This window comes from Cimex lectularius, unplaced genomic scaffold (assembly GCF_000648675.2).
Source record: "Cimex lectularius strain Harlan isolate CLEC.00 unplaced genomic scaffold, Clec_2.1 scaffold107, whole genome shotgun sequence".
Classification (NCBI taxonomy): domain Eukaryota; kingdom Metazoa; phylum Arthropoda; class Insecta; order Hemiptera; family Cimicidae; genus Cimex; species Cimex lectularius.
In genome coordinates, this window is record NW_019392698.1 from 601,941 (window position 1) to 616,002 (window position 14,062).

At 36.0% G+C, this 14,062-nt stretch overlaps 1 protein-coding gene across 1 annotated transcript; it reads left to right on the plus strand.

Moving 5' to 3' along the window:
* The first annotated feature begins 1,237 nt into the window (after positions 1–1,237).
* On the plus strand, positions 1,238–9,022 carry LOC112126643 (doublesex- and mab-3-related transcription factor A2-like). Its single transcript, XM_024226073.1, has 3 exons — positions 1,238–1,480; positions 7,058–7,318; positions 8,613–9,022. The coding sequence occupies exons 1-3, from the start codon at positions 1,319–1,321 to the stop codon at positions 8,847–8,849; spliced, it is 660 nt and encodes a 219-aa protein (XP_024081841.1). The 5' UTR covers positions 1,238–1,318; the 3' UTR covers positions 8,850–9,022.
* The last annotated feature ends 5,040 nt before the right edge of the window (positions 9,023–14,062 follow it).

A 14,062-nucleotide genomic window follows, 5' to 3' on the forward strand; every position in this document is an offset into this window, starting at 1 on the left:
AAAGTAAGAATATGTACAAATACATTAGGAGAAATTAAGTTAGGAATTGCTTAAATTCAAGAATTTAAGTAAGAATTTGTGTAAATACATTATAAGAAATTAAATTATTAATTGCTTAAATACATTAGGAAAATTTAAGTAAGAATTCGTTTGACTACATTAGAAGAAATCAAGTAAAGAATTGCATCATACATTAGGAGAATTTGCTTAAATAGATTAGGAGAAATTAAGTTAGGAATTGGTAAATACATTAGGAAAACGTAAGTAAGGAGTTTCTTAAATACATTGTGAGAAATTAGATTAGGAATTACTTAAATACAATGAGAAGAATTGTATTCTGTTATGTTAAATAAAAAAAATACAATTCCTCTGATAGTAAAGTTGATTTTATACCGTAAATAATTAATTTAATTTAAATAATAAATAGTAAAGCAATTCTAACTGGACCTGGCCCAGTTCGTATCTCAGCTTCCCTGAATTTGCACCAAAATTTTTGGTATTTTTGAAAAAATTACACATTTACTAACCCCGGTGATAAACAGACAATAATTAGCACAAAATGACAGCACACGAAATTCAATCGAAATAGACTGACCTCGATTTCAATATATTATCAAAATCTGCGCTCTAATTAATTAAATACATTCAGTCAGCTAAACAATAAATCTCGGAAAGAACCTAACAATCAAAAAATTGTATGTGACTATTTTAGAATTTTGTCAGAATGAAACGATTTTTGTGATCCATCGTAAGATAAATTCGGGCACTGCACGGAGGTGATTATCACTTTTTTTTGCCTTACTATTTCAGTATCGGCCACGATTATTGCCTTCAATTTGTATATTATACAATGCGTTAACATGTTCTGGTTTGGGTGGGATGTTAGTATCACATATAAAATAAACATCTTCAGATGTCTAAACAGAAACTATTTCGTTTCTTGCTAAAGAATTACTACATTAATTTTTACAACGTATTTAATTAATTATTGCCCGATTTCACTGATTCCCTTTTTGTTATTATTATGATTGATTCAAACTCTAAAGCAGCAGCAAAAAGAGGATTGTGCAAGTATCGCCGCTCGGCGAAGGAAATTAGATTGGCAAAGGGAATTGAATTAGTCTATTGTAGGAGTGAGTGGATGAGAAAGGTCGTAGGAATGACAATGGGCAGAATTAAAGAAAAAAAGGGGGGAAGAGAGAGCGAGTGAAAAAGAGAGAGAGTGAGCGAGCGAAAGGAAGAAATAGAGTTTAGAACCGTCTGTTATACGGTTGATCAATTTGCGGATGCAACAAACTTTTGATGTTCAACCGGCGTAATGATTGCAGGGGTGAAGAGGCCGAGGCTGTCGGCGACAGGGGAGGACGACATCGAGGGAAACGAACAAGACTCAGAACCGAAACCACGGTCGCCTCTCCAAGAACAAGCCATACCACTCACGCCACCCGAACACCCACGACCCTCTCTCCTCCAACCAAAGGTAATTTCATTTTTATTCCTTTCACCTTTAACAATTATTCCATTCATAAGTCAAATTAACTGTGAATATTGAGAAAAAAACTATCTGCCGTAACGGTCATCGTGGCAAATAGAAGAAAGGACCTTTAAAAAAGGTCCTTATGCACGAAACCATCAATAATGTCAAGACTATACTCTTATTTTAGTTAGTATTTTTATTCAACTGTTTACTTTATCAATTCCCCCTTCCTGAGACAATTTTAATAAAAAAAAAGACTAAGTAACGATGAAACTAGATTATCGACCTGCTGGATACAAGATACTGTCGAAAGCTCGGCGAAAACCGTAAGGAAGTTTTCTCTGTTTTGACCTCTTCCGAAGATCCTCTGAAAAGACTTCTTGTATCCAGCAGGTCGATAATCTAGTTTCATCGTTACATTTTCATCGAACTTCAATAAAACAGATGCTGAGCCCCAAAAAACATAATGTACTTCTGTGCCCAAAACACCATGTTGTTTAATTTCCTATTAAGGTTTTAAAGCCCTGAAGATGACAGTATAAAACTGTAAAACCGTAAGGAAGTTTTCTCTGTTTCGACCTCTTCCGAAGATCCTCTGAAAAGACTTCTTAAAAGACTAAGTATCAAATCGGCAATTAAAAAAACAGTTGCAGTGGAAGGTTGCATTATTTTAAAGCAGAACTTCTTGACGCAAAATTTTTTGTCTGTGTCTTTATTGTTCAGAACTGTTTATTATTACTTATTAATAACGATCAGTAATTTAAAAAAAAGTTTGTCCTTCCTAAATACTGTTCTGTGGCCACGGGAGTACCGCAGGGCAGTGTGCTTGGACCGACCCTCTTATTCTTTATCTTCTTGTTTCATTATCAGTATATCTCATAGGTACATTTATTATTTTATTGTTATTAGTGTAACGGTGATTGTATTTATTATTAATTATTTTGGCATAATGACATATTTTCATTGCAACAATGTTTTTTGCTTCTATTTTGGATATTTATAAACTAAAAATAATTTATGTACAAGTGGCATTTACAATAGTGAAGGAGAAGAAATAAAAGGTCACATCCAAAATGGTTCGTTCGTAATATTCGCTTGATAATATTAGAATTTGTGTATAAACTATCTAGTCTTATAAATGGAAATGTTAGGTTAGATTATAACTTATGCATAAATCCTACTATCCTAAAAATATATGTATATACAATGTTTATACAGCAAATGTCCAAACTACACTTACCGTTCTTTCACTCTGACCCCGATTCTACAATGGTTTAGAATTACCTTACTGAATGCTGATGAGTTTTTAAGATGAGCCTCAGTCTACTTGCCCAGATCATGCTCGATGCATAAGGCCAAACATGCCACTTGGTGAATACTTTGTGTCAGAGATGTCTCACTAAGGTCGCTTGTACAAATTAAACCGTGTCCTTCCTAAATACTGGCCTCCAGTCCTTGGGAGTACCGCAGGGCAAAGTATTGTATTTAGAGCAATCTCTTATCCTTCGTACCGCAAATATCCCAACTACACGCACCGTTCCGAGTACCACTCTGACCCTGAACCTACAATGGTTCAAGATAGTCTGCAGAAACATATCTCGTTTATAGAAAATTAACTCCTTTAACAATCTTCTAAAATAATGTTTCTATTCTTCAAATCTGACTGAGTTCGTTAACTTGGGTTCATAGGCGGCTGAAACTCCAAGACCTATGGTCTACTGTACAGACTGGACGACAATTCAAGCGATCGACGAAAAATAAACTTACAACTTTCCAATCCTTGTTTTTAGATCTTTTAGGTTAACTTCTCTTGAGCTTAAAAAGTGTGTATGGAAATCTCTATTGATTTCGATCGCGTGTGGCCCAAGGTGCCCCTATCAGAGGGGTTCTTTCTGGTTCGAAAAAGATCAGATTATTCCGACTACTCTCTGGCCGCGGGAGTACTCCAGGGCAATGTGCTTGGACCAATCCTTTATATTGCAGATGCCTCTACTACACGCAATCTCCTCTGACCCCGATCGTACAACTACTTCTGCAGTAGCAACTACTTCTCATTGGTGGAATGGAAAAATGAAGCTCAATGAAAGCAAGTTCGTCCATGACATTTTTATACTCCGAAGCTAATCTCCTTTCACAATCTCCGTTACCTTGGGTTTCATCTAGACTCATGCTTAACATGGCATCAGCATACGCAGCTGAAACTATAAGACCTACGGTCTGCTCTACAAACTTATGTTCTGCAATAATTCAAACAATGGACGAAAAACCAACTTACTATCTGCAAATCGCTACTACAGATACAGTACAGAACTGTAGGGAACAGGTAAACCTTCCAATTCCGGCTGGTCCTTGTTTCCAGCCTATATTTTCGCCCAACAGAGGGCTTTTGTAGGTTATTTTTTCTGTTTCTTCCTACCCTACCGGTCGTTCCTCATAGAACGACGGAACTTCGCAACGCTTAATGGTGCTCCCAGGATGGGCCTCGCGGAAGCGTCCAGACAGGATGGGAGGACATGTGAGGTTCCTTCATACTTACCATGCCAATCCCTTGCGTACATAACATTTTTCACCCACCCCGACTTGGCCATGCGTTCACCTATGGCTTCAAGCCATTCATGGCGAAGTTTATTACATAAGGAGCAATTCAAGTACACATTCAAGGCCATTTCATTTTCACCACACCTGCAACGAATCCTTCAGGCGAAACTGGCACAACTTCCCAGCAAAATCCCCTTCCCCGTAAGCAACTAGGCGAGACACTGGCCGATTTGGTTTTAATCCTTCTGGCATGCTTTTTTGAGAGGCGTCCCATCTTTCTTTCCACTGCCTTATGATCCATTCATCTATCTATCTGACGGTGCCCGCTGGTATTCCAGGATGAGTTGCCATATGGCTCGCCGTCTTCGGTTCCGTTCTATAGGCCTAGTCGTCTTCAACATTACTTTTCTCTGAGCAGACATTGAAACATTTATCGCTGTTGCGTTCAACTTCTCGTCCCACACGGAAAAGCTCGTTTGCTTTCTGTTTCTCGCCAGTCTTAAATTTCTGCCCACAGTCAACCCGAAGTAATCAGGTTTGCCTTCTAATACCCAAGTCTCCGATCTTTTCAACTTAAATATTTTAGATCAATTTCAAATTAGTTATATTATGTATCCAATACTACCCTCCAACAACTTTACTCTCCCATCGAACCTATTGTCTTACCAGAAACTTGTTCAACAGACCCCATCCTTACAATGCTACAAAGCGTCTCAAGACCTTCTTTCTGAAGGACGTAGGACGACGATCTTGCCTCAACCCATTTATGCCACCAGACGTCGGCACTTTGAATTTGACGAAACTTCAAACCAAAGTGTATTACTGTCATTGAATTCAAATTATTTTTAAAAAATTCTTATGGAATGTTAGTAGAAATGTAAGCCCAAGCACCAGAGACTATCTAAAAGATGTAAGCAAAATACGTTGAGCTTGTTGGCAGTTGGCTTGGCTATTGGCAGCTTTATTACTCAATGTGGAGGGTAGTAGCTAGCTTTTTACCAAATTAAGTAAATTTGCACCAAGATAAGAAGGAGATAAAATATGGAGAAATGCAAGAAGTTGGCCTAGTCCCGCTGACGTCGCCCCAAATGACTACAGTTTTGCTCTATTCAATGGTAGACGATTTGAAATTATGACACTTTGAAAACAACCAAGATTCCATGATTTACAGAAGATTCAAGAAGCAATATCTCAAAATCTTATCAAAAGCAAGTGAATTGCTCAATGGCACTTAAAAAGGCATTTACCCGGGAGTGAAACAAAAGGCTATAATGAAAATTAAATGCTTCGATGTGAGCGCTCGTAAAGCCCAAAGTATAAATTACAATGTTGTTCTTTGAAAAAAATGCGAATCGGCTTACAAAACTAATTAAATCGAAAGGCCAAATACAGGAACATGAGACCCTTTTGACTTGATGAAGATGAGCCAATGAGTCCGAAACGTCAAAAATAAAATAAATATTTACGCTAGGAAATACTTGGGGTTTTCTTTCCTAACCAACCAACATGAAAATTGCAATTTTGTCAGTATAAAACCGTGTAAAAATACAACAATATTTATAACTGCAATTTTCAGGCTTTTAATCGAAAAAAATATCTGAAAATCTCACTTCTGCTTTCGATTTTCGTTTTGACAAAGCATTTTTGTTTAAATAATTTCGAAGTAGACAAAATCTCAAGGCTCGTTGGCCGAAAAATTTGGTGCATACGCATTGGGCACCAATTTTTGTCACGTCACCAAAATAATTTTTGCGTTGTCATGGAGAAAAACGACTGAAGGTCGAGTGTTCTTACTATCTACATGTTTTTAAATCGTTTAATTTTTCGTTCTACGGAAGGTAGTTCGTATTAGAGAATTTTACTAAATAAATTAATTATGTACATACAAACCGTTGGTCCATCGAGAGCATGAACAACAACAAAAAAACAAAGGACAATAATGGCCCGATTATGACTTGGCCACACCAGGCTAACTAACTAATTAACAAAAGACCACCGAGATGTATAATTCACAAGGTGTCAACCTGTCCATGAATCTCAGACATTCTAAGACACATCCATTGACATACCTGAAGCGGGTCGCATTTGATGGTTTCAACGCGTCTTTTTTCATATCTGGAACGAAAATTTATTAGCGTGAGTGTTTTGAGTGAATGTGTGGATTTGTAGGAGATATACAGTAACCCAAAGGCCCACCAAACTAGGTTAGTTATTTTATCGTCCTGATTAAATGTACTTATTAGCGTGATCGGCTGAGTGAGTTGTGTATGTGTGGGTGGTTTGTGGCGTATTACATAGACCCACCTAATTAGACTAGTTATTCTCCCAAATTTTATCTGTATTGTATGAATGTATATATTAGATTGAATGTTTATTTTTTTTTGTGCCTGTGGTGGAATACGGATCCATCAACCTAAGTTAATTTTGTAACAAAACTATCGTCGTAAATCCCAGTGCCTCCGTTTTTAGTGAATGTATTTATTAGCGTGATTGATGGTGGATCCTCAGCGGAATATCCAATACCCTGAAACCAGCCAAACTTAGGTTAGTTGTAGAGCCTTTTCACCACGTGTGGCAGGGCCAATTAAGAACGATAATAGATTCCCAGATGTTTCATCAAAAATGGAAGACCGCCAGGCTCTGCTTCTGGAGCACTAAATAATATCATGCATATATTGCATATTGCACTAAATGGCAACATGCAGGAAAAACAGTTCGGATTCCGCCTTGGTCTCGTCACAACAGGCCAGTTGGTTAGTTTGCTGGTTAAAATGTCCTATGTCCAGAATTGTCTTTTAATACCATTTGGCTGGAGGGAATAGTGTACTGGCTGATAAGGTATAAATTCCCAGCATCAAGCTGGTGCACTCTTATTTAAGAAATAAATCCTCTCCTGCACAATAAGAATTTCCTTTTTAAAACAAATTCTGATTTAATGTGGAGGTAAAAGTAGCATCCTATTGGTAGACTAGGTTCTCATCAGTCTTCCTGCCAATCATATCGGTAGTGACCAGTCTTTTTTATTTTTTCATACTGTTTCAGGAGGAAAGCAGTGAAAGCGACGGTGAAATCGGCCCGGAAAATCTTTCACTCCCGAAAGCTTACAGGGGAGACTCTCCTCCCGTCGTGGGGGTGAGCACAACGGCCTACCACTCCTATTATCCTTACACGCCACCGCCGCCCTCGGTCCACAGGTCACCCGTCGACATCCTCCTCAGAGTGTTCCCCAACCGGAGAAGAGGAGACGTCGAAGCCGCTTTGCACAGGGCCAAAGGAGACGTCCTTCAGGCGATCGAACTAATGGTGATTATCTTACCGATTACTGATTTATATAAATCTGCGCATGCATGCACATACATACACACGTGTACAGAGTTCATGCACATACATACACACGTGTACAGAGTTGAGTCTATCACTTCTCGTAGTCCACCGAACATTCCACTTTTGTGATTAGCAATAAATTACCGGCAGGCCTCGCGAATCACCGCCCTGGGTGCTGGCAGTCCAGGGTCAGAAGTCAGTCTTATCTATGGCGATGTTGGACTCCGGGGCTACCAACTGCTAGGTCATTTCAGCTCCCAACACAACCAGTTCCTAACTCCAAACACATTACACTCTCACTCCTTCTTAAATACATACTTACTTATTTACGTACCATTCAGTCAGGGTGTAAGTACTCACTCGATATTCTTCGATATAGAAGTCACATACTCACCCAGAATACTCGATACTCCTCTGGGCGAGGTCGAACCCAGGCCATTCTCGCTAATAGCTTACTTTTATTCTCCAGATGCCACACACTCACCCCAGCGTACTCGATATTCTTCCATCACCCTTTACACCTATTATATAGCTAAAGTAGTTGAGTGTAGACGGGGTACTCATATTCGACCATTGTTCATCTCGCACTACACATTCACGCCAATAAAATCGATAGCATTCACTCTAGCACACACTAGGGATACAAAACTATCAGCACTATATACTAAAAAACAACCCTCTTTCCTCCAATAATCGGAACAGAGTACCCAGATACTCGCTGCTGTGATCAAGCACGATTCTTAATATAGGGTTGCATTCCTACACGCTCTCTATGTAGAGCCAAGGAATTACGCCTTTTAATCAAGTGGACACATCGAGAAACCTTTCCCTACATGCCGGACACATAAGCTGGCTTAGGCCCAAAAGTGCCCGTGTGTCAATCTCGCATGGCCTATCATTAATCGGGTGAGAATGACCGTTCTTCTACGAGTCAGATCCTCCGGCCACCTCTGACAGTGCTCTTGAATCGAGGTGATTATTGTAGTTTTATTTTTACTTAAGTTGATTAACACAAAGTATCCGTGACATGTTGATCTTATACTTCATAAAAAAAAGCAATCAGGAGGCATTACTCGGGGCTTTGCTAAACCTGAGAGGTCTTTGCTGTCATAGCGTTTGTCCAGCTTCTTTTCTCTTTCTCGTAAGCGAAAACTGTAATCGAATCTTATCGCTAGCTTTAATATTATTCGTCTCAGTTACATAAAATAATCCTTTAATCCACTACGCCAAATCTCTAAGTGTATATAACGAGAGTTTGTTCTATCTGTTCCAGGTGTGCACTGAAGGGCAGATGGAGGAGCCTGCTAGGTCTGCCTTTTCACCACTCGGGGTGATGAGCAGAAGCAGAAGGTTCCTGAGCGGTGCACCCTACGGAGGCGGGGGTTACTTTCCAACTGTGATCCGTCCCCAATCCGAATTCCACCCCCATCCGACTCCGATTTTCCCCCCGGAGAAGCCGGCCACTTCATCCCCCGGTTCCGCCAGCGATCGGACGTCCTATTCCGAGTGATCCAGACTAACCTCGCCCCCTTACTCCTCCTTCTACTTCCTCCCACCTTTCATAAATCCCTGAACGACCGAAATTTTATACGATCTCTTGTCCTCGTTCTGTTGCTGACCACGCCAGCCCTTTTTTCCATTGTTTTGGGTTTGTTATTATTTTAAAGAGATTTTTGTACAGATATGGTGTATCGAAAAGTGTATAAAAGATTATATATATATATTATGTAAAAGAACAAGTGTATTATATGAAATTTAATAACTATTAAAATAAACACTAAGTGTAACTATTAGATTTAATCATAGTTGTAAATTGAAAATCACATTGCTATTGGGCATGATTGCTACTATTATATAAAAAAATTGGCTGATGTATGCGTTATATATTTTTTTTAAAAGGCAACATTTTTTAAACCAAGCCTGAAATTTTTTCACAACGATCTCCTAGATTTGAGATTTATGCTCATCCTCCTCTTGTGGGATAATCGCGAAGTTAAATGATCCCCTGAGAGATACAGGAAAAACTCTGCCAATGTCACAAACAGCTTCCATAGATTTTTTGCACACCATTGATTTGATTTTTGGCTCTGTTACTGGGCAACGTCAAATTGAAAAAAAAAATCTAAAAAATATGGAACGTCCCCTGAACGTATGTGTACAAAGAGGATTTTTGTATATTTATACTAATTGTTCGAATTTATCGCGATAAAAGATCTCATAAATTATCCTAAGAAATAAAAGTTTCGGTTCAAAAGTTCAGAGCATGAATTTTTTCAGTACGACTGGAAAAAGCGGTGATCAAAACTTGAGAAACACCCCGCACATATTTGTTAGTGGCGTAGATTAATTTTTTGTTAGATAAAAAAAATGAATCCAAAACCACTCTAAATAATGATACTTTTTAGAAACTGCATTTTCGATAAATGGCATGAGATGTTGATCAAAAATTTAAAATCTAAAAATATATTGTTTTATTATATTGGCGTATTGTAAACCCTCAACTCTTCCCCCCAAAAAAATTGATTAAATTTATACAAACAATCATAATTGATAGCTCTGAACGAAACATTGTGTTATGACTGAGCTTCATCATTGTAAAATTCGATGTAGAACAAGAATCAAAAATTAATTTCAATTTCCGTGTACTCAGGGTATTCTTTTTGGCAAAGACAAGTTTTAACGATTAAATAGTTAATAAAAGAAAATGCATGCCTGGTGTATTTCCTTTGTTTGAAATAAACCGTCGTCACAGTCACCTCACATCAAAAAAATGCGCAGTACTTACGCAAGACTTATTAACGCACCGTGTAAATATGTTTAAATAATAATTTGGGAAGTTTAGGAGAATTTGTTTTCACTTCTTTTTCTGGTACTCCGCGCGTATCTTTCAACCTGCGGCCATTCGAGCGTCTCGATCGGTTACCGACTCTTTGCTTTCATATGAAAACTAAGTCGATATTATAAAATACTAACCTCTCATTGCACCTAAAGTTGTCAACTGTACAATATACACAAAAAATTAAAACGAATAATTCAAAATATTATATATACATCACGTTTGAACAACCCCTTCCTTTCACGCTAATAAGTTACATTCATTCCAATAAATTAATATAATTACAACATCCGATACAAACGTAGAAGTTTGGTCAACTTCACTTCCCCAGAGTACTTGATATCAATCGGGGCGGGATTAAACCCTCCATTCACGCTAATAAATTGCTTTTTCCCTCCGGTCACTCATCCCAGAGTACTCGATATTCCTAGAAGCGGAGTTAAGCAAACCCTTCCTTTGACGCTAATAAATTACATCTTTTTAATAAATTATATATTATAAATAACATAAACACAGTACAAACAATATTAGATTTAAAAATCCCTATAGCCCTGAGGTACCTCAGCGATCTGTGCCCGCCGCCATGCCTCAAGACTGCGCCCAGGTCCGATACATCAAATTATTATTACTTTGCCATTTAATAAAGAAAAAGCGTGCCTTGCATATTTCCTTTATTTGAAATAAACATTCCATTGTCACAGTTTTCCCCGTTTACAACTACAAAAGAAAAAAAATCGCAATACTTACGAGAGAAGAGACTTATTAAAGCCCCGTGGAAATGTTTGAAATACGCGAAATGGAATTTAATTATTTTTTTCATTGCTCTCATGGTCCTCGCCGGGGCTGCCGCTTTTCATTATCGCTTAATTCAGGGAAAGGAAGAAATATAAATGTTAATTGTACGAAGGGGATGAAAAAAAAAGCGCAACTTATAGAGCAATAAGCTCTCCCTTGCTTGCACAATGCCAACGGGCCTTTTCCATGTGGAACCGGTTGAAAATTTGTGTTAAAAATTGGTGGAAACATAAACCCGAGACATTTGACTTGCGGAAAAACATTTTTACAATTTTAAAAAAACTAATTAACGAGAGATAACGGAATTGGAAAATATATTTAATACTTCCGAGACACTTTCATATTCCTTCCATTCGTAGAGGTATACTTTTATTTACTTTTTTTACGATTATTTACAAAGATATGTAACTTTACATATTCATGAATTTTAATGAATGTTGAACTTATCCAACTTTATATATTTCTTAAAATAATTTTATTGTTCAATAGATTTCAAGGCACTCAGCCTTTTCCTCAGTACGTTATATTTACTGAACCTCTACAGAAAACAGACGTCAAAAAATATAAAGTTAGACAAGCTCGTTAAAATCCATATAATAAACCATAAAAAAATTTAAATACATATTTTAATTTCATATTAAAAATATTAAAGAACATAGTGATGTTTGCATGATAGGATTTTTCCTCCACGATTGTACAGTCCTGTATACATATTATACATATATTTTTAGGAGTAATTATTGTAGGATTTATGTATAACTTATAATGTAACCTAACATTTCCATTTATAAGAGTAGATAGTTTATATACAATTTCTAACATTATCAAACGAATATTACGAACGAACCATTTTGGATATTTGTGGCCTTTTATTTCTTATATTTAATGTTTTTTTCCCCTTCACTTTTGTAAATAACAGTTGTACATAAATTATTTTTAGTTTATAAATATCCAAAATAGAAGCAAATAACACGGTTGCACAGAAAATATCTCAATATGCCAAAAATAATTAATAATAAATACAATCTCCGTTAAAGTAATAATAATAATTAAATAATAACATAAATGTACCTATGAGATATACTGATAATGATACAAAGTTTAGAATAGTAAGAGTAATAACGATGTAATTAAATAAAATTTATTTAAAAAACATTACTTTCACCGTCAAATGGCTGTTATTTCTGCATAAACATTTGTAGTTAAATTGCTTAATAAAGTAGCTATTAAGTAGATAATATGTCGTACAGATAGCATTATACAGTTTAAAAACATAATATAATTATAATAAAAAAATTATTTAAAAAANTCGTAGTTTTGTAACCGTTATTTTAAGGAAAGACATTCCAACGGGATGTCAAGAGCTGCTATAATGAAAAATGTCTAGAAAATCCTTCAAATTTGCAATTTTCCACATTTGTTATACTTTAAAATAAAAAAAAAGTGTTTGTATTTGGGTGACAGGAGTTAAAAGGAACAGTCGGAAGGATATTGAAACCAACAAAGTAGGAAAAGTCCTAGTTTTTATTTATTCATGTTTTATTTTAAGGAAGCCTTTCCAAGAAAATGACAGAAGTTTATAAGAGTCCTCACAATGAAAAATAAATCCAGAAAATCACTCTAATTTCCAATATTTGACCTTTTTCAACTTTTAATTAATAGACGATTGAATTAGGAATTTTTAGGAGTTTTCGAAAGAAAAGGAAAATCAACAAAATGGCAAAAATTCGTAGTTTTTTAACCGTTATTTTAAGGAAAGACATTCCAACGGGATGTCAAGAGCTGCTATAATGAAAAATGTCTAGAAAATCCCTCAATTTTGCAATTTACAACTTTTTTTATAGTTTAAATTAAAGAGCGTTTGTGTTTAGGTGAGAGGAGTTAAAACGAGCTTTCAAAAGGAAAAGAAAATCGAGAATAACTGGAGAAAAGCTAAAAATAATGCAGCCCTAACTTTAAAAGAATTACATTTTACTTGTAATTAACAGGTAGTATTGGGATGACAGGAAGGAAAAGGAGTTTCGTTTGTTTAACAAAAACATTTCATAGCTTTTTAGATCTTATTTTAAGTTAAAATACTTATTAACACTTTGAGTGAGTACAAATACTTTGATTGGGTCTAAAATTTACAAAAAAGAGCTGCTACAAAGAAAAATATCCACAAAATCCCTCAAATTATATACTGTAAACTAAATAGTGTTTGTATTTGTGTGGCAGGAGTTAAAAGGAGCTGTCGGAACGAAATCGAAATCAACAAAACAGGAAAAGTCCGTGGTTTTTATTTATTTATTTTTTATTTTAAGGAAAGCCTTTGCAAGGGAATGACAGAAGTTTATAGGAGGCCTCACAATGAAAAATGTCCAGAAAATTGCTCACATTTTGCAATTTTACATCTATATATGCTTTAAATTAACCGGCGTTTGTTTTATGGTCACACCAGTAACCAATGAAAAATATTCTGAAAAAGGCTCAAATTTGTAGGTTTTTATCAGGAATGTAGTTAAAAACAATATTTTTGGCCTTTTTATAGCTTGAATTTCCTTTCATTTTAACGTAAAGGTTTTTAATGGTTTTAAGTTTTAATAACAGGAGCACTCACAAAAAAAGTCCAGAAAATCGCTCTAAGTATGTATTTTATTAAGAGGCGTTTGTTTCCAGCGTTGATAAGAGTTCTAAAAAGAGAAAGAAAATCAACAAATTGGCAAAAATTCGTAGTGTTTTTAGTTCTTATTTTAACAGCATTTCCAATGAGTTGTTTGGACTTGTGTCATTGAAATAAATCCATAAAATAGCTCACATTTTTTAGTTGTAGACCCTTTTTGTATTTTGAATTAACAGGTGTTTATATTATGATAACCAGATTGAAAGCTCTTTCCAAAGTGAAATGAATTTTTAAAAAAAGGCAAATGTTTGTAGTTTGTTAAGTTTTAATTTAAGAAAAGCCCTTATAATAACTGAGATTTTGCGGTTGTCAACCTTTTTATACTTTGTATTGATTAATTAGTTATCAATGTTGATCATTTGAAATTTCTGTTTTCACCGCGAAGGTCGATAAAAAATTCCGAACTCAACTTAATACCGTAAAAATTACA

Excerpts from the sequence above, each read along its gene's own strand:
- LOC112126643 (XM_024226073.1), top strand. The coding sequence starts at position 1,319 with ATGATTGCAGGGGTGAAGAGGCCGAGGCTGTCGGCGACAGGGGAGGAC. Across the intron at positions 1,481-7,057 it reads CCTCTCTCCTCCAACCAAAG|GAGGAAAGCAGTGAAAGCGA; the intron begins GTAATTTCATTT and ends ATACTGTTTCAG. Across the intron at positions 7,319-8,612 it reads TTCAGGCGATCGAACTAATG|GTGTGCACTGAAGGGCAGAT; the intron begins GTGATTATCTTA and ends TATCTGTTCCAG.